This window comes from Topomyia yanbarensis, chromosome 2, assembly GCF_030247195.1.
Source record: "Topomyia yanbarensis strain Yona2022 chromosome 2, ASM3024719v1, whole genome shotgun sequence".
Lineage (NCBI taxonomy): Eukaryota > Metazoa > Arthropoda > Insecta > Diptera > Culicidae > Topomyia > Topomyia yanbarensis.
Genome location: NC_080671.1, coordinates 88,438,130 through 88,460,411, shown reverse-complemented (window position 1 = coordinate 88,460,411; position 22,282 = coordinate 88,438,130). Strand labels below are relative to the sequence as shown.

The 22,282-nt window shown below is 37.7% G+C and overlaps 1 protein-coding gene across 1 annotated transcript in view; it reads right to left on the bottom strand.

Annotated features, from left to right (window-relative positions):
- LOC131678784 (protein sax-3-like) overlaps positions 1 to 22,282 on the bottom strand; it is a 459,615-nt gene that overhangs the window by 120,451 nt on the left and 316,882 nt on the right. The window contains exons 2-3 of the mRNA XM_058959084.1: positions 20,362 to 20,555; positions 10,625 to 10,727 (exon numbers count right to left, since the gene is read on the bottom strand). Of these exons, the coding sequence (XP_058815067.1) occupies positions 10,625 to 10,727; positions 20,362 to 20,555 (297 nt within the window). The remainder of the gene's footprint in view (positions 1 to 10,624; positions 10,728 to 20,361; positions 20,556 to 22,282) is intronic.

The following is a 22,282-nucleotide window of genomic DNA, read 5'->3' as shown; positions in this document are numbered from 1 at the left end:
CCTTAGAGGTTATTTATCTAATTGATAATGCAACCAAAATCAAATGCTCAGTAATCCGATCCAGACCTGATAAAGACATGCATGCTTAAGAAGATACATATCAAAATGCATACAATTTTTCGGTGAGCAAGATAAAGTTTCATAGGCAAACAACCTATTCAAACTTAGCTTCCCATTCGAAAAATTGTCGCTAATTCATATTTCGGAAGATCTTTTCAAAAAAAGCTCACAAAAAATTCAGGCAGTTATTTTATTGATATTGATGTAGTTTGACAGCTATGGCTCGGCTAAGCGATCAGTTACAGGATCCCATTCCACAATGGTCGGAAACGCCAAAAACGTGAACTTAATTCACTAGAGGTCAAACCATCGAATATATTCACAGGGTGTCTTTGGAGGAATTGTTCGTATTAATATGCCCCACAATCTGATAACAATTGAAATTAGGCATGGCTTTCTCTGATCGAACTAAAAAAAATAACTTTTTATACTAACGAGGTAGAAAGTTGGTGTCTCCGACAAAGTTTTAGAAATGCTCATAGTCAAGAACTTTGTTGAAGAACTTGAGCTTGTAGGACTAAAGGTTATCGATTTATAAGGCGTTTTCTATGGCAAACCCCTTAAATCTAGTTTTTTATATAACTTTTTTTATTGTGACTTTTCTTGCAAACTATGTTCAAGATAAATGTTTAGGTATCAAAGCTACATAATATTGCCGGTTGTCACGGCAAAGATAGATACGTCTACCTTTATCAAGACACATGTTAATGAACTCGGATGATTCGTAGTTATTCTGCCTAAGCTCGACCCTCATTAACAGAAGGCAAAAATTAAGCCCGTACGATATTAAGCCTGTTCTAATGACCCTGCCACTTCTAGTTTTCCGATCTGTTTACTTCACATCCTTGCTCTCACTTGAGTACTATGGCTCTAAGTTTCATAACTTTCTCTACCCAGTAATCTCTAGCTAATAATCGTTAAAACGTAAAAAAAGAAAATGTGGCTAACATAGTCGAAATAAAAAAAAAATTGTTGAAGACTGTATGTAAAAATACTCATTCGTTTCAAAGTTTTTGAAGACTTTTACATTTTTTTACACCAACTTCAACTACGTATAAGAAAGAAAGGTGCAAACCAAAATGCACGAATAGGCACTTTTTCACTGTCTAAACTATGCACAATAAAGCTAAGAAGGTTTGGTGCGTGGTACTCTAGAACCCTATGAATAGGGCAAGCTTACTTTTTCATGTTTTTGACTTTTTCGATACAAAAATCAGCGAAAATTTTTTTTTTCAATTTTTTCAGTAAAATTTAGTAATAAATGGTATGACATCCAGTTGTAAACATTAAATTCATTATTTCATGTCTATTTGAGTATATATTAGTTTGTATTCAAAACTTCACATTTTTGCTCCCACGTTTATAAAATCTGAAATATTCAGGTATAAGCAAAAATAATACTTATAATCGAATCTCAAACCATAAATTTCAAAAATTGGGGCAAAAAAACTTAAAAAAAGTCCCTGTTCGTGCATTTTGGTTTGCACCTTTCTTTCTTATACGTAGTTGAAGTTGGTATAAAAAAATGTAAAAGTCTTCAATAGCTTTGAAACGAATGAGTATTTTTACATACAGTCTTCGACAATATTATGTAGCTTTGAAATTTACACATTTATCTTGAACATAGTTTTCAAGAAAAGTCACAATGAAAAAGTTATACTAAATAAACTACATTTCAGGGGGTTGCCATAGAAAACGCCTCATAAATCGACAACCTTTAGTTCGATAAGCTCAAGTTCTTCAACAAAATTCTTCACTATGAGTATTTCTAAAACTTTGTCGAAGACACCAACTTTCTACCTCGTCAACATAAAAAGTTAATTTTTTTAGTTCGATCATAGTAAGCCATTCCTAATTTCAATTGTTATCAGATTGTGGGGAATATTCACACGAACAAAGACACCCTGTGAATATATTCGATGGTTTCGCCTCTAGTGAATTAAGTTGACGTTTTTGGCGTTTCCGACCACTGCACAGTGGTCCAGAATGCAAATTTAGCAGGAATTTTGAGATTTTACTAAAACTAAACAACTTAGCCTTATTAAGTCTTTGGAGAAGTTTTCGTAGTTTATGAGCCCCCTCTTTTTGTTAAAACAACAGTTAGGGTGGTTCTAATTTTACCAAGATCAAAAAATTAACTTTTTATTCATTCTAGCTAGAGCCAAATGACCTTCAGCGAAGTTGTAGAACGACAAATTTTGGAAAAGTTTGCTGAAGACATGTACGCTCTATCTGTCATACTTTTTATTTTACAATAAATTTAAAGTCGGAGCATAGGGTGTTTCTTCGAAATACAGTTTTATTCCAATAACTTTTGCTGTATTCATTAAAAACTGAAGTAGTCTTCAGACAACTTTAAGATTGTTTCAAGGCGAATAATTTGTTTCATGGCACTATATAACTAGCTATTTGCGTTGAAATGTCATGAGCACTTTTTCGCCAAAAATGGGATTGTTTTGAATAACAATATCACTCATTTGGGGCAAATTAAAGATAATTCATTTTGAACTATAAATAATGTCATGATTAGAGTTATAATTGAGCAAAAAATGGCGAATACGATATTTTTTAAAATTTCATAAAATTGATTTAAAAAAAATCTATTTTTGAAATATTAAGTGCTTATATCTTCTGAACAATAAAAGCTAGAGTTTTGATGTATTAGAAGAAAATGTTCGTCTTCAAAAACTCTGAAAAACATCTGAAGGATAGGTTGCAAAACAATGAAAACTGAAAAAGTTATATTAAAAATTTGGTTTTTCATGAATTGACTCTTTGTAATGTTTAAATTACTATCACGGTGAACAATATAAAAATGTAGTTTCGTTTTCATGATAAAATATTGCACTTTACAATACTTTTCTATTATTTTAAATAGTGGGTAGGGTGGTTCTAATTTTTTTAAAATCAGAAAAATAACTTTTTAATGGTTCGAGATAAATTTTCACTGTCTTCCACAAAATTTAAGATAATGAAATTTTGAAAAACTTTGTCGAAGACACTAAAACTCTATGTCGTATACTTTTCATTTTACAAGAAATTTACCAAAAAAATTTAGGATGTTTCTTAAAAAATGGTTTTCTTTGTATAACTTTTGCAGTTTTGATTTTTCATTAAGATCGCTTTAAAAATACTTTCAGATATTTTGAAGGAGAACAATTTGTCCTAATATATTGAACCTCTAGCTTCGCTCGTTAGAAAGTTATATATACTTTTTACTAAAAATAAACAATTTTTTGAGTGAATATTGAAAGATATAAAAAAAATATCGTATTTGCCATTTTTTGGTGATCTATACTACAAAGCATGCTATTTCATATGAAAGCAACAGTATTCAATGTTCAGTGCCCGAACCGAAGATTCGGGTATTTGAAAAAGTTATATTTTTTTATATACAAGTTCTTATAACTTTAAAACGAAAAAAGTTAAGTAGTTGGAGTTTTAAAGCGCCCTAAAATAATCTTCAAGTTGTCCAAAGGGTACTTTAGCGTAAAATAAAATCTTCAAAAGTTATAGAAATAAAACCGTTTTTTAAGGAACACCCTAAAGCTTACATTTGAATTTCTCGTGCAATGGAAAATATAAAAGCTAGAGCTTGCATGTCTTCAGCAAATTTGTCTAAAATGTATTGCTCTACAACTTCATCGAAGACAGTAAAGCTCTATCTCAAACCGTTAAAAAGTTCTATTGAAAATATGGCTAAATTCAGAATCACCCTAGCATCGGTTTAAACAAAAAGAAGGGCATTGCAAAGTACAACAACTTTACCAAACATGTTGTAAGGCTAAGTCATTTAATTTTAGCAAAAAGTTAAAATTCCTGCTAAATTTGCATTCCGGACCACTGTGCACTGTGCACTCCCACAATTTTCCAAAACTCCTTAAGATATTAAGGGGGGATTAAGGGTTTCAGCGTAAAAAAAAAGTTTTTTTGGCAATTTTTTTGTTTTAAGTAGTTTTTGAATGGCAGGTAACACCGCAAATCATGTTTTTTTCCAGAGGCAATCTACAAAAAGCTTCGTCACCGAGTCGTTTGTCGATATTTTTGCATAGTAAATTTACAGCAAGGTATTGAAATGCTACACTATAATATACAAAAGTTTTGATCAATTCGCTTCACGCAAAGTTCTATAAAAAATATCCGCAAAAAAGTTTTGTTTTACGCTGAAACCTTTTTCTTCCCTTTAAAAAAATAGGTTTTCAATGCATTTCCAATTTTTTTTTACAATATTCAATTAAATTACTCAGCATGATTTTTTTTCAATCCTATCAATTTTGGTTTGGGGGGGGGAGAGTTAACCCCCAAAGCCCTCCTGGCTACGCCACTGAATCTAGCTATATTATTTCAGTCTTTATGTGTTAGCGCGATGTATTTGAAGCGCGATATAGTCTTGTTTTTCAAGAGTTGTCCTATTGCAGTTGTACAACCGGGTTCTCGGAAGGGCTCCCTTTCGAAATCACTCACTACAATTGCAGATGAGACGGAAAATGTCACCCGCCAAAAACACTGCTTAAGACCAGTTTGTAGCAGGCCGTGTTCCTGATTGTGATATTGGTTGTACGGTTGAGATGTATAGGCGATTACGTGGGATTGAGCGTTTATATGTTCAGTGAACATTGTTCACGCTTGATATCGCATTGATCAGATTATAAGTTCAGTACCGTTCACTTAATCATCGGGATGTTTTTATGTATTCGAAATCTCGGGAGTAGTTGTGCGTGGGTGATCGTGATTGCGCGTTCGTGTTTGTGTATCATCGAGAGAAGCTCGAGCGTTTGTATGCTAACGTTTTCGATCGCGTGGGCATTTGTGTGTCACGTATGCTAGCATGTATGTAACTTCGTGTGTAAAAATTGTGACCATTCGCGTGTGTCCTTGGATGATCGCGCGGAATGTTTATGTTACAGATGCTAGAAAAGAATGAATTTCCCATATCACTAGAGTTCACGGTCATGTCGCCATGGAACGTGTCATCGATGGATATGAGCGACATTTTTTTTTGATTGGTCCAACTGAATGCATGAGTCTAGGCTGGTAGAACCAAGGGTAGAGATTTCCGAACGTGACCGATTCATGATCGCGTGAGCGGTTAATGTTTTAGACCACATTTGTAAATTTGTTAGTAGGGGACGATAGGGAGTAGTGAAAATAGTTTTGTTTTCGATGTATAACTACCATAAACATTGATCGATTTGCAATATTTCAACTGCTATTTGTAAAGAACTCCTTAATACATCCACAGGCTCAAGCAATATAAAATAATATTTTTTTTAAGATATCGCGTGAAATGCGTGGAATTGGCATTTTTTTAGTTAGGAGAAATGTAATATTTTTGTGATTTATTTTTATTAAGCCGATGGACTATTTTAAGATATTTTTAAACTAAAGTTGAGTTTGGAAAGTGATCTGATTCGCAATGGATAGGTAACAATTAATTCACGCCAAACCACCTGAATTCGCGGTTGCGGCACAGGGCGAAAAAAAGTTGTGGTATACTCCTGTTCTTCGGATAAAATTGCTTATAAGAAAGTGACGTCATGTCAGCAATAACATTAAACAGTAGTTACCACATTTGTATCATTTATAGCTTAGCGGTGTTCATAGCTCCTCATGGTTCACAACCCCCCACCGTCCCCTACTAAAACGTTCTCTTGATTACCGAGATGTTTCAATGTCGGAGAGATCGCGGGCGTTAGTATGTTTGGATAATCGCAATTGAATATTCGCGTTGGTGGCCAGATTTGTGTTATCGCGAAGGCCACGAGAGATGGTACGTATGGATTTACTCTTGCAGTCCTACAGGATGCCTTGATAGCGATTGGGAACAATTGAGGTTCGATTTGGAAGTAGGTCAGGCAAACATAAATTTTTCGGAAAGCGAATCGACTAACGCCACTAGTGGGCCAATGAACGTTCAGCGATCATTCCGAGCCGTTGGAATTCCTAAACCCAGTGTTTAGGCCGACTTTATTGTAGTACAAAAATAGGTACCGTTCATTACTACTGGGGGTTAATGTCAAATTTAGTGATAACAAGACAATCCCGCCGGTAAGGAATTGTCTATTATACTGTTTCGGCGGCAATTAGATAAGCAGCATGAGAAAGGTTACGAGATATGGAAGCAATGGACATTATCGAAAAAGTTACCAGTGAGCCAGAATGGATTATCGGAATGCGTGCTGCAAATATTGCTATAAAATGGGAGTACTGCTTTCGACTGGCTCCGATTAACGAAATGAAATCTAAATTTTGCGGTGCGACCAGGAATTAGACGGAAGTTCTCGAGATCTTACCACGTTCTTGACGGAGAACGGAATGTATCGTTTTTAAAGATTGACGTTCGGAGTTAACTGTGCCCGGGAAATCCTCCAGTGCGAAATAACGAGACTCCTGACATCTTCATTTTTGCCAAATCTTTCGAAGAGTTGAGTAAAACCGTGTCAATAATTGCGAGTTTGACAAAAAATTTATGACACTCCTCGGATGTACTCAGATACCACAGGAAGAGGTAATCTTCCAAGGGAAAAATTCAAAGGGATCTCAGAACTAGAGCCCATTGCGAGGAAATGCTGCATTAAGGAGATCGTAAAGCACGCGGTTTTTGCTACACCAAAATCAGCGAAGGTTTTAAGCTGTGATCGGAGAAATCCGCAATCCTCAAAAGAGCGGATGAGTCGAAATATTTTGAGATCGTCTGCGAAGGAACAGGAGAGGAGTAATCAGCAATAAATACACACCATTGAAGTGAAACCGAACCATCAACGATTCCAAGGGTAATATATTAGTCACGTTCCATTATCCATTGATGCTTGTGAAATAATTCACAAAATCATGAAATATTGTTCATGTATTTGTGAACTGGTTCATGATACCTAATATAATAGTCACGAATTACCATTCGTGATCGTGAAATAGTTCACGAAATCATAAAATATTATTCATGTATTCGTGAATTGGTTCATGATCCCTAGTATTGTCTGACAATTCGTGCTCGTCAAATAGTTCACAAAATTATGAAATATTATTCATGGATTCGTGAACTAATTTGAGATGAACGCAACTCTCACGTAAGAAATCGGTAACCCACACTCACACACAATGAGCCTTTGTTAGTATATTGTTTCGTATCGAATTGCTGCTTACGAATCTCACAAAAGATTCCTTTCTTCTCCACCTAACATGCCCCCACCCACTGCATTTTGTTTTGCTCAATTCTTTTCTTCGCTGCTATAAATAGCTCATGACCTGAAACTTCTAGTAAAAAAATCCAACCGTCAGATTCCTAGATTAGAGCCGACAAACATCTATTCGCTAAAAAACACCTCGTTAAAACCCGTTCCATGACGACATGTACTCGCTGACTAGTAAAATTGCTTATATATGCTTCACACTAATGATGAATGAGATAATATCATTTGGCTCCCCACCGTCTTTGTTTTGAAAACTTTAGTCATGGTTTCCGCCATGTCACTACCAAATCGATTTTCTGTACGTGAACTAGTTCACAACTTTATGAATATACTTCATAAAACCAAAGGTTAACTCGTGATGTTGTTCATAGATATAGGAACATTAGTCCACAAAATCAAAACAATCTGGATATTTTCTCGTGAACTAGTTCACGAAACCCGGAATTTTATTCATTAATCCCTTCAATCCTTGTCAACTAATTGATGATTCCTAATATATTGGTCACGATCTTGTATTCATATATTCGTGAACTAATTCATGATTCCTAGTATAATAGTCACGACGGATCATGCGTGCTCATGTATTCGTGAGCTGTTTCATGATACCTAACATAACAGTCACTACTTACCATTTGTGATCGTGAAATAGTTCACGAAATCATAATCTATTATTCATGAATTCGTGAACTAGTTCATGATTCATAGTACATGATTTACGATATATTTTGTGTGCTTGCAATATTTAAAATATATTCCTTATTTTCAATTTCATGCAACAAGGTAATGAAATGAATGGTAATGAAATTTGGGGTAATATTCGTGGAATCATTTTTGATCCATGCACTTTTTCATGAAATGCTCAGCTTCTAGCGGCCAGTAATAGGTACGAGCAGTAGATATAAGAAAACTATTGGGGTCTCGAACAACGTTATTCATTTAATAAGATTCAGTGTGATGTCTTGTCACCTGTTAAATTGAAAAGTAAGCTCTATAATAAAATATCAGGATAAAGTGAAAAGAAATTACGAAAATCCTGACTAAGATCTTGAAATCATGAACATAAACCACACTATTCGTGACAAAAATGTCAAAAATCGTAACTAAGATCCTGAAATCAAGAACATAAATAAACATAAATCTTTACTCGTGACTAAAATATCACGACAACGTAAATAGAAATCACGAAAATCATGGCAAAGTTCCTGAAATCATGAACATATATCACATTACTCGTGATAAAAAATATCAAAAATCGTGGCTAAGATCCTGAGATCATGAACATGAATCACTCTACTCATGACTAAAATATTACGATAACGTGAATAGAAATTACGAAATGTGCGACAATGATCCTGTAATCATGAACGTAAATCCCGCCAGTCTGACAGAAAAATCCGATAGCAAACTCATGAATAAAATAGCACGGTAATGTGATGAGAAATCACAAAAATCGCGAATAAACTCCTGAAATCATGAACATCGTTTGACTGTCGGCTGTGTATTCCCAATTTATGAACAAGAATCATAGCAAAAACTAAACATGTCTAGGGAATAACAACAGTAACCCAACCAAACATTCGAATGTAACGCCATGTATGTACTTGGGGTGAACTAGTTTTTTAGAAACACAAATAGTTTCATGAATATGAGGTTTATTATTCACTATTTCAGGAATTTGGTCACGATTTACGTAAATCGTTCAGTTCACGAAATCATGTTCTTTTGTTCATGAATTTATGAACGGATTTTTTTCCGTGTACTCCGTTAGTGACCAGCATCAATTGAGAAAGCAAAATGTTCATTGGAACAACATGTTCAGACAGAACATGATGAGCCACATTGTGCAATCTATATTGATCCCTGCATGATAATAATTACCGACGCCGACCACGTCCGAATGTAGATCTTCTGGGAAAGGAAAGAATGTTAGTCCGAATCATGCCGCTGCTAGAGACCGAGGAATCCTCTGCATCTCCACATGTAACACGGGAAGCAGAGAGATGTTAGTAAGTGTGCCAATAGTGTAATCATGCTCTGGGCATCCGGTTGGCGAGAATTTGAGCAATTTACCATTTATCGTATTAATAGGATTGGCCAAATGCGCAACTTGAATTCCAGACAGCCAACTATGAGGAACATTGCTTATATTTTAATAATTTCCTCTTTTTACCACGCGACGAATTTTACGTGGTTTCTGGCGTCTCGGCGACCGTTTGAATAAAATTGAGAATCGTATTTAAGAGGTATTTGGGTCCGTTTTATTTTTTTTTTCTTTTGTCAGGTACTATTCTTGTGGATAGTTGTAATTGCACTTGTATAATGGTTTCGTAGTAAGAGGGCCTTTTATAAATAATAAACTGCAACAATAATATAAAAATATGAATGGAAACTGAGTTATTTCTGTAGCATTAGTATAACAGAATGCCGATTCTAAACAAATAATCATAGGCGGCTTCAGCCGGATGGCAAAGGGGGGCACGTCTCCTTGAAAAAATGTATCTGATGCACGATTTGGAAAATGAAATTTTGATGCTTGGAAACGCAATTCTGGACATGCGTGGAATGTGGCGAAGAATTTCTCAAATCAAACAGACATTTTTAATATGTTCTGTAAGGAAGCCACTAAGGATGGAAATCTGAATAGGGGGGGACGTGCCCCTCCGTGCCTCCCCCTGGAGCCACCAGTGCAAATAATGGAATTCCGTTTCTAAGCAATCACTTCCGCGCACGATTTACTTATTGTTATGATCACTACTGGTTATGCCAAGTTCAAAATCACTGCAGTAACGTGTTATTTATCACCAAGAGGACTGATCGTCTACATGTGTATTCCAACAGCGCGTACAATTCCGTGAAACAAAACAAATCACAGAAAATTGCTAAAACAGTAGTATTGTGTATTTCCACAACTGAATTGGGATGATGTGCTGTACTGAAAATTAGTTTATCGTTCAGAGAACCCGAAATGTTATTTCGCTATTTTTTAACAACAAACGTTGTATTATAATGAACCAACAAAATGCGAAAGTAACCAATTTATTCCGGGTAACAAAAAATACGAATGTTACTGGAACTTCACTATTTTTGCGAATATCTTCGCTTTACGAGCTGCAAAAGATGTGATAACCATATAACTCTACTTCCTCCGATTAGGTAGTTTACAGCTCTCGGCAGATTGTTTGGAGCAATCTACACCCCGCTTTCTTGTGGTGCACTTCGCAGGAAACTCCCATGAAAAACACCCATCAAAGGAACAATTACAGTAGTTACCCTATTGCATAGAACGGCTTTCCTTCTCCCATTCCCACTACCGGCTCTGACGATGCAATTCGACGCTGCTCCAGGTTTATTTTTACTTTTCTCGGTTAACTCACCTGCTACTTGTAGAGTGGCATTCCGGCTGCGGGCCACACCGTTCTCGTTCTTCGCCTCGCACCAGTACACTCCGGCATCGCTTTCCCGGCGCGAATTTACGACCTGCAAAGACGAAACAGAACGGAAATGAGCCAATGAAACTTTTGTTCCGTGGAAAGAGCCTTATCGGAGAGGGGGAACGAGTTTTATAATTTGCTGGTTGAAGGTAATCTTGAGAAATTAAAAATTTAAACAAAGGGTGCTGTTTATTACGGAATTGGTATTGTCTTCGGTTCCGTCGGTATCAGAGTTTATGTTTAATATTCCATATTTTTCCAACCGTTTTTCAGCTCTTCCGACCCAACACAAATATTTATAAATACCTATATTAAAAACTCAAACAATTTCACAGCAGCTTAAGCTGCCACCCGGACGGAACCGAACCTGCTTTTTTTCCTGCCGACTAGATGTGCCGGTATGCAGTTTGGCTTTGCGATTATATAATTTTTCCACTAAATCCCAAGAACAAACAGTGCCAAAAAAGGGTTCAGCATCACCTAACTCCTGGCTCATTCATGTACCCGTTTCGTTCGGGAAAGGATACACTGGGATTGGCGTGTCACCGACGCAGAAGGGTGACACCGAAATCGGTCGAACAATGCTCGGTCTCTCAGTCCACTAGGGTTCAGAGGAAGAGCTGGAGCGGTACGCGTGCATAAATGCCGACAGTGGCGGTTTATGCGGATGGAAAATGATTAAAAAAATTATGAAAAATAAATATTTGAGGGGGTTTTATGCTTGGCTTGACTGCGAATCCCGTCCTCGCTATGAAGTGTGGTTTGTTTTCGATATATTTTCGTCAGCTTTAGCGGGTGCACTCAACGTTGGATCTTTGGGAAAATGTTATGACAAAAACCCCACCAATATTGACTAGCCATCAACGAATAAAAATCCCTCCCCCCGTTGGAAGCTTAATCCGGCCAATTAAAAGTTAAGATGAGTTTAATTCTCGACTCGACTGCCGAATATTCGTTTTTCCCCTGCTCGTGCCAAAATCCGACTCAATTTTTACGTCCCCATAAAATCAGTAGATTTTTTTTCCTTTTTTGCAATAAAGTCCTTGGCTTAGTAGCGGGATGAGCGCTGTTGTTTTGCTACCTTTCCCTCAAACAGGCATTTTCAACACGAGGCACTCTGGTGGAAAAGGTATCTTTCTCGTTTGTCGCGCCGTTTCCACTTGGGCTGGGATTTACGTTACCTTTCCGAAATCGTTTGGGGAGCGAAATGAGATTAGAAGCAAAGTGGGGGAGGTTATTGCAAAAGAAAGAGCAATTATAATTTTAACTTCAAAATATTTATAGGGATTATAAATTCGTTTTGTAGCAACTGACGATGGTTTGAATGTTGCGACTGGTAGTTTTGGGGTAAAATAAGCGTACCACAGGTAACCGAGCGGAAATATTCAAATCAAGCTTTGCGAAACTTTCCAAACGTAGGGAGATTTAACAAAGCAGTTACTTTTTCATTTTGAAATATATTTTTCTACGTTCTTTGACCCCTCAATAACATTTTAAAATTTGGAAAAAAAAACATTCATTTTAACCTTTCGGAAGTCGCGTAGAGCACATCGCTTTAAAATGCAATTGAAATCATCCTAGATTTCTACATCGCTACATTCAGCTATAAAAGGCCCAGAGGCATTACTTTTTCAGTTTATTATCCCTCATTTTGACATTTTTATTGCAATACATTTGATACATACTTGATGACGGTGATTCCTACTCTTTCAAATGTCGAGATGAATCTTTACGTGACTCCTTCAAACAAGTTGTCTGAATCATTCGTACCGTAACTCTCAGACAGTTCGGGTGTGTTTGATCTTCGCTTCTTAAGACGCTTATCCCGGTGTTGCTTTGTGTCTTTTCTCAAGGCCACATTCCTCAGTCTTTTGTTCGCGCGTATGGATTCAACAGTATTTTTTATTTCTATTATAGAGGTTTTAACCTTAAGGTCATTCGCCTCTTCGGGTTAGAAAAATCTCTTATGAAAAATTTCCAACCCTATGTGCTGGGTCGGGACTCGAACCCAGGTGCGCTGCGTACAAGGCAATCTATTTCCCAACTACGCTACGCCCACCCTTGATTCAACAGTAGCCAGCTGTATAAGCTGTAACGAACCGATCGTTCGTCATTGGAAACCAATTTGAAGATAAGTGTTTTTTTTGACATATTTATTTCTTTCTCCTCCCTGCGCGGGTGCTAACCCCGTGTGTTGACATTTTCGATGGTTCCCTCTCCGGATGGTCAAATGGAGGTTGAATCGGATTCAGCTCCTAAGGTACCCTCCGGTTCAAACGCTACCCACAACTCTCAACGGGTCCATGTGTGGTCTTTTTTAGGCCCAAGATTAAATCGCAAAATCTTCTTCAGATTTCTAAAGACCTGACAGAAAAGTTCCGGGCGTGATCGAAATTTCAAAGGCCTGCCGTGGAAAAGGCGGTGAGAATCATGACGATAATTCAGTAAGTAAGAATACTGAGCAGTGTCCTTGCTGTGCAAAGAGTCTGCATGATATCTCGGCATGTATCACGAACAAACTTCGCGAGGATGAACCGAAACGTTCCCTTGCGGAACTTTCCAAACGTTCTTTCGTAGAAATTCTGAAGAAATCTACGCCACCATCCTCAATCAAACACTATGTTCTCTTGCCTCCTAACGAGGGCGCGCAGCAAACAATGTTGTAGTTATATCGAAATTTCAACCAAGTTATACATGTAAATATACAGTACAACTAAATCGTATACAATGCGCAAATATGCTATATACGGACAAAAGTGGAGGCAATATATCTACATTGAGATAAAATTGGGATTCAATATACGATGTAAACTGTACATAAAAGCGACTGTGGTCGGTATTTACTCTGGTTCTATGTGGCAAGAAACAGACACCTTTTATACACTCTCACGACATAAAACAGTACTATTTACGTTTATGTCAGGCTTTCGGAAAATGTTAATATAAAATAAAAGATAAGAATGAGACACATCTTTCGACCGTCTGTTTTTTAAGAACGAGAATTACTTTAAAATTTTTGCATCCTCAAACGTTTCTAGCATTTTTTGAAGCGTCAGCTTACGTGCCTGCAACATACATCATGCACCTTTTGATATTTGAGGTTAATTTGGATCAAACTCATTGACTCTTGTGAAAAAGCTTATTATTATACCACTCTGATATGAGCGGACGAAAATAAAAGTCGCAATGATAAAACATGCTTTGCAAAACCCGTTTCAAACAAATTAGAATATAAAACTCGGAAATAAACTTCAAGTATAAAAATCGGACAGAAATTCTTCAACATAAGAATCGCTTAAAAAGTTGTCACCCATAAAATTGGGCAAGAATGAACCTCCAGTATAAAAATCGGTTAAAAATAAATAAATCGCTCGTAGGAGCATCCATATATCTTGATGTTCAAGATTAAAAGTCGGCTAACAAAAACTACTTTATAAGAATCAGATATATTTTTTCTGATTTTTTTACTGAAGGTTTTTTTTATACGACTCTTGCAAAGGAAAGTCCCAGTCCAATTTTTATGCTTGAAGTTATACATACAGTGTAGGGGACGGTGGGCAGTTCTGAACCATGGGGAGTTGTTGGCACCGCCAATTTATAAATGATAAAAAATGTGGTAACTACTGTTAAATGTTTCTACTGCCATGTTAGCAATTTTATCCAAAGAACAGGATTCTACCACAATTTCAATCGCCCCGGACCGCAACCGCGTATCAGGTGGTTTGGCGTGAATCAATTGTTTCCTATCCATTGCGAATCAGATCCCTTTTCTAACTCATCTTTAATTTACAAATAATTTAGAAATTTGTCATCTATAGTCCTAATAAGAATAAATCACAACAACATTCCATTTCTTCTACTTTTTGTGATGGTTCACAACCGCCCACCGATGCCGATTCCATGAATTTCGCGCAATCTGCCATATCTCAAACAAGATATTGATTACTTAAATTGGTTCAGCTTGTATTAAGAAGTCCTTTACAAATGTCAGTTCAAATATTGCAAAGTGACCAATGTTTATGGTAGTTATGCCCCCAAAAATAAACTCTCTTCACAACTCTCTACCGTCCCCTACTATTATAGAATTTCAATAAAAATTGTAGTCTTATACGATTTTTGTTGGCCATTCTTTTACGAGACCTGGTTAACCGGGTAAACAATACTCGGGCGTGTACGAAATATTTTGTCTACGTACCCACCCGGGAAGTAGAGATGGATGGTGTAGTCTCCGAGAGGGGCCTTAATTGCGATATATGCGGTTGACTCCTTCCAGAACCCTTCTCTTCAGTTGGTGAAAATGTTGGTATGCAAGCAAATGCGTTTAGCAAAAATCGAGAAGTATAAGACAACAACTTGTATTCCATCAGCATCATTTCGAGCCTTTCGCCGGATCTGTTCTTCCAAACTGTGTTCTTTTGAACGGTGCTCGTCTATCTATCTGTCTTTTTGTGGCGTGGACCATGAACTGCCGTCATTGCAAACAATTGGGCCATAGGGTTACCTGTTGTAGAAACAAGGCACGGTATGAAAAATGAGAATCAGAAAGTTTTGCTCTTATGGAGAGACTCCGCATTAATCGTCGACATATCCCGCATATAAATTATACGGGGAAAACTGAAGCTTTCGAGATCGCTCCGAGAAGAAATGCTAAAGAGAGCTACGCAACCGACCACGACTGATTTCTGTCACTAAGGAGCGAGATTCTGACAGTCACATTGAGGGAACTTATAATGTGCCTATAAAATTTCGAAAGAGGAGAATTATTTCCTGTCCTGAGTAATGAATGTTCTTTAGTAAAAATTGTTCTTTAAACATACAAATTTATCTGACAGCAAAGATGCCGGCGATAAGCATTCTAGTGCGCATATCACCGGAAGTTTCGTCAAATGATGAGTGCTATGAATAGCTTCAATGCTAGCTATTACGACAGTAGCGGTGAGGACGATCATTAAAAGAGGCTATGCTGCAAAGATTCTCCCCTATAACTTACGGTTTTATATTTGCCTATCAACGATACTGCCCGCGTTACAGTTCCAAGGAGGCTCTCCGTTTGGTGGAGCATTGGAAGCAGTCCATGTTTTTCCTAGAGAAAATATGGGAGTTCCTGAGTGCTTTAACTGAAAAATCGTCCCAAATTACCAGATGCAAAAATTAGTTTGTGTTCTTTCGCATTGCTCCATTCCGGGTATTGAGAAAGATCGCGCAACTTCAACGAGTTTTTCAGTATTTCTTCTCAGAACAAGTTCTAAAATAGGCAAATTCCGTGAGACAACAGATATTTAGAAATCCTTAAAGTATTAACAAACCTTGGTTAAAGAAGATGGATGAAGGTCGTGACTTCCTTCGGGTGATATCTCGGGTCATGAAAGTGATCTTCCGTTTGCCAAAAAGGCTGCAAGTTCAATTATTTTTTTCCTGTCATTGTTGTCCGCCCTTTCCTCACTTTCCCTGATATGGTCACTGCTACTGATATTGGAATCCCTCTTTTGCATGCCTTTTGTCTGCCTTTCAAAAAGCCTTCCATTTTTTTCCTTGTTTCAGAGTTTAAACAAATAATAATTCTTGTTAAAAAATTAAGCCTTGTGGTGTCTTTTTGCACTATTTCAGCCAAGAATAGAACCACTGAGAGTCTGCTCCCATGTCGTTAGAGACGACTAACAACATGCTAGGGGTTCCTAGGTCAAGTTATTGCTCCATACAGAAGACTTAACCTGGACGGACCTCAAGGTTTTGCATCATAGCCTTTATCCATTCTGTATTTAGTAAATCACTGACATCACCTTTACTGAGTCGCTATTCTCGATCGTGTACCAACGTTTTAGGTTTCTTCTGGAGGTTGTACAATATCCGTAAAGGATGAAATCTAATTCTACACTATGTAACAGCATATATTAAAATACTGGCTCTTAAGTGGCATAGCAGCGTAGGAAGGGGGGGGGGGGGAAGGTGAGCGCCCCCCTCCCCCGAAAAATTTAATGAAATTTGGAAAACATGAAAATGTTAAAAAATGTCCCTAATACTATAAACACTAAATACTAAATATTTCTCTAAGTTTCATTCGAAAAAGATATCCTTGAATGCCATATGGCGTTGAAGAGTGTAATTTTATGGCACTGCCCACGGAAAGTACATCTTTCATGTAAAATTAAACAGAGCACTACTATATTTCGTCATTGCGTCAATTACGGTTTGTTAGATTGTGACATGTTTGGAATTACATCAACGATAAAAGTCAGATTTTTTTGGTGTGTACCAAGATATATCTTGATTCATTTCCCTACCTCGGTCATAATAGTCACAAGTGTTGAACTAACATTCCTTTCCATCCCAAAATCGATCTGCAAGGGCGTGACCATCTACGTTATTGATCATACTATAATATTAGTATCTTTTCAGTAGTGTAGCCAGAAATTTGGTTTGGGGGGGGGATTTGAAGAAAATCGTTAATTTTTCGAAAATGCTTCAATATAATGTAAATTTGATAAAATATTGAAAGTTCAGAAACAAAAACAGTTCATCAGCTACTATTCCATCCTACAAGTGAGAAAAAAATAATGAGGAATGCCTTTCATATCTTCATAGACAGCTTTCTTTTATTAAATGTTATGAAATCAAAGAATATACACTTTTAAAGTGGAATATATGTTCGCCAAGTTTTCTTACGGTCACATAATTTCGAAACCAATTCGAAGGTTGGTCGTTAAATGGTGAATACTTCCCAGTGTTCACAAGCTCCTATCTCATGCTTCCCTGTGCGTCTATTGATGACATTTAATCTGTAGGCCGGCATCGCCTGGGTACTACCGCCTTCTGCAGTAGAAGCGAAATGATAAGGTGCAAGTGGGTATGGGTGCTAACCCTACCGTAGAAAGAACTAAATACGTGATGTGGCAAAGAAACCCCGCACGGCTTTCCTTGGACGAGACAGGAGGTTGGGTCAAACCCAACAAACCGCCCAGAAAACACCACGTTACCAAGAATCATTAAGAAAAGGCGGATCGGAACAATCGGTCAAAGCTTACGTAACGAAAAAAGGACTATGATTGAAAACTTGACACATCGAACTGCAAGTCACTTTTCTTCCCTAGGTTCGAACGAATCCTACACGATGAACTGAAAAATCGCAACTTGAATTGCAGGATCTTTACTTGGCGGGACAGAATGTGCGTAAAAGCGGGCATCGAGCGGTTATATTTTATTAGGCAAGATGCGCCAACGCGTAATCAAGCAGTAATGTGTGTGGATCAACGGCCATTTCTACAACTGCAACATCGTCAACGAGCACTGCCCTCACGAAGCATGATCCGAGAACGAGAAAGAAGGATTTTACGCGCATTTGGAGCCCGCGGTAGAATGTAAAGCTCCTCACAAGCGACATAAACGCCATCCTTGAGATCACCTGGTTAGCAAACTAACCACGTTCTAATGAACAGAAGTTTCTTCTCCGACATCACAAATGTTCCCACCTTCCGCAGTGCGAATATAAATTCATAATCCCTTCAGGAAGATCGAAATACCAAAACGATGGAGCATCTGTAGAGTTACGAAAATTCTACGAGTAGGCAAATCGCTCGAGCAAAGGCTATGTGCCACAGGCCGACATATGAAGAGATACTAATGGAGACCTTCTCACGACCGAGTGTGAGCTGATCGATAAGTGTATTATGACGAATATCGAAATAGCAGTAGAAGACGAGAGTATCGCAAGAATCACGGAAAAGAGGCGTTGGTTACAGCATTCCACTGGGTGGTTTTGAAGATCTGAAAGAAACAGATTTTACCGGAGGATTGGATGGAGGAAGTAGTATGTCCCATCTATAAAAGGGTGTTAAGCGGGTGCCCTACGAGGAGACAAACAGCCATGGACCGAGTGAACTGGAGACATCTTTTTGATACAGCAAGGGACAACGCGGTCTTAGACTAATTGGTAACTAAATTATTTAAGTGAAAGTTTAGCACCAAGTTTTCGAATATAAAATAACACATCTTCAGATATAATCATTTTAGTGATAAATCCTCCTATAAATAATCACGAAAGATCAACTCTTCAAAAAAGTAGTAAAAGGCTTGATGTCTTCAGCAAAGTTTTTGCGAATTTCATTTTAAACATTTTTATTGAAGATATGAACGTTCTATTTATGTAATTATTCTTAAATACAGCTTTCTTCAAAGTTACTGTAAGCTTCAGAGATACATGGCTTGGAAAACATGTTTATTTTGTTGCGTTGCGTTGCGTTGCGTTGTGACGATGATTTTGGCGGATTGCACACTGACTTCATCATGTTTGACTGGCTGATTATCTAATAAGAGTTGCTTAGGAAATGGTAAGTAGGAATTCATACCAATCCGACCCATATTAAAACCTCAACAGCATGATAGCCATCATTACCGGCCGTCCCCATCTCCATCGTTCACGGGGAAGGATAAAGGAAAAAGCAGACAGGAAGTGTTGATGCTCCAGCCACTTAACGGAAGGACGACGATTCATCAGACTCTTCCATAGGTGTCGCGGAGTTGGTAGTTTGGAAGGGTATAAGGTCTAGGGTTCGCTCCAAGCAAGCGATGCGATCTGTAAAGCATGTTTTATTAGGTAGTTGTTTAGTTAGTCTTCGAGTGCACGATCACTCGAAAAAGAGAAAATCTTGTTTAGTTTTTGGTTTTTTTTTTTAAACTCTGGGCAGCCGGCTACCGAGAGTATACTATGTTCCCTAAACAAAAGCAATTTGAACTACACACAGCCGACCGTGGGAGTATTGCCTAGAAAAACTAATCTTATCTGCGTAATGGGCCGGATCACTATTCATTGCAACAGTATTTGGACAGAATTCGCTACTTCTTCTCTACGATGTATTTATTGGCTTGAAAACTACCGATAGTCACTAACTCGATTTTTTTAAAATTTTCTTCATTTCCAATCCTACTTGATGGCTATTTCAATAATCGATAGCACAAAAAAATCAAATACACATAAAAGCTGATCCTGGCCTACTAGAGCCCAACGGAAAATGCCTTTTTACATCAGTTTTTATGTGGATGTTTCCATGCAGACATTTTATTGAATATTGACATGATTTGTCAATTATAAGCTCCTCACTAAGAGATCATTTAAAAAATCCCATTCCCACAATTTACCAAAAGCCCCAACGGTGTTTAAAATATTAAGTTCTCACTGTAGTGATCGGATAGTAAACTTCTAAAACTCATACTTAAATGTTATTTTTTTTTTAAATTGAACTGGTCATCAGCAATTTTTTTTTCAATTCAATTAATTTTGGTTTGAAAGCGGCTTTAACCTCCAAACCCCCCCTCCCCCTGGCTTCGCCACTGTCTCTTTTCGTTGCACATTGAGTATGATGTGCTACTCCAAAGTATCATACAATTGGATCAATATGCAATTTCAACAGGTTTTGATCAATCACGGGAAACTCACGGGCGGTCAACTAAGCTAAGCTAAATAATTATTCTTGTTAATAAATTACAAATTATATATCAGACCTATAAGAATATTTTTAGCTCCATACTTTAGTCTGAATAAAATTGCATTAATATTTTGTATATTATAACAATAACTATTTATGTGTCAAAATTTCAAACAAATCCTAGTATTTACGACCAAATTTTCAAATTTGGAAAAGATTACGTACATTATAGCCATTAAATTGAAACTTCATGTAACATACCTTGAGAAAAAACAGTCCCCCTGCGGGCAGAAATATCCTGTGTGAGCCGGGTAAGATTTTCAACGATGCACCATCCTTGTACCACTGGATGCTGGGCGAAGGATGCCCCTCCGCTTTACAGTTCAGTGTGGCCGGCTCGTGTCTGGGCACCGTCGTGTCGATCGGATGCTCGATTATGCGTGGATTCTGAAGAGCTGCAAAGAAACAAAGGATATGCGGAAAATTATTTACATTACTGAACTGTATCTATATATAATACATATATTAATCAGTTGAATTTGTTCACCGATTCAACAAGCTGACAGATTACAGCAAGATTATGAAGGCATACAGCATTTTTATTGTTGAACAGAGGGTACATGACACATCGATTATTATGATTGATTCTGACAAATTGATTTTTATACAAATGGTCAGCTAACTGTTGTGGCGTGCAGTTAATTGAGCGACTTGGAATGCAACCCATATGACGTGGAATGCAAGTCTATGTCACGATTACCGAAGAAACGCAATGCACAAATTAAAACCTGCCGTGCACCGGCAGGTTGGATGTCACAATCATAACTTTAACTCCCGCGTGTGCCTTCTGCTGATAATTAGAACACGATGAACGTGCGGAGCAGCGAGACTGGCGCGGGATTCCGGAAGGGTAAGCATGCTTTCAATTTCTAGAATTTCTTACTCCGAGCTCGTCCGACGACGGTAGTTAGCAGTTAGTTACGTTTAATTGCGAATGTGAAGTCAAGGAAAAAAAGCTGACCTGTGCCTTTTATACAAGCCTGAGTAGGGAAAAAATCTCTTGTGCCTCAGTAGAGTGGTAATTACCAGTTATTAAGGCAGGAATATAATTTTAATTTCAATTTGCATGACGTTAATTACCTTACCGGTACCGAGACGCTCGACTCTTCGAGCTTCTCGGTTCGGTTTTCGCATCGAAACCGGGTTCAGGCAGCGGAGAAACCACGCATTTCCATCGAACCGAGCCGAAAGTAATTAGAAAGTGCGAAAGAGCAAAAAACGACCAAAGTTCGATAAATTTCCTCTCGAAATTGAACCATAAATCACACATTTCTTTATCGTAAATTTGCATGGAGTTTGCTTTTTTGCTGTCTGCAGAGAGGGGAGCTGATGTACAATACATAAGGGAAGACATCGCCCCGGGGAGTCTGGATGGCGGCACGGGGCGGGTGCATTGGCAAAGACTGACTGGTGGACCAGCTACCGGGGCGGCACAATGTAGCTATGCAGACAGGATGGGAAATTTATGAAGGTAAGCTTCGGTGTTTTTGGAGTGCTTTCGATTGAAAGTTCGTTTTTTGTCTGGCTTAGTCGTTAGTGTTTATAAGCGAAAGAGAATGGTTTCGAAGCAATTTACTGTCGTTGGTGAAATGGAATTGAACTGAAAAACAATGAAAAGTTTGCAGGTTGGGCTGGGGTAATGATCGGCTGGAAGTCGACATTAGTTGCTCGCAGCAAGATTGGTCTTTGAAATAAATTTTATTGCAGAAATGGATTTACGTGCATTGTAAACTAATATCCGTTTGAAATTGTTTTCTGGTAATGACTATTCGAACTTGAATATTTACTGAAAATACCCCACTAGCAAATGCCTTCTTTGAACGCAGTATCATATAGTAAAGCTATTATATGTGCGAAATAACCGACTATTAAAGTATTTTCATTTTGACTCCCAACTCCAACAGCCTATTATTTAGCCCATTATATACCAAGCGATTGCTCGATTAAAAATTCCGCCTTTAATCTTCTTTATGTCGCTGAACATATATCATGACTCCCCAAAAGACATGGAAGGGAAGCAAAATTACAAGTCACAAGATTAATCCCACACTTTCCCTACGCACACCCATCACCCTTAACTCGCGAGCTTTTCATTCCTCATAAAAAACGAGCATACATAAAT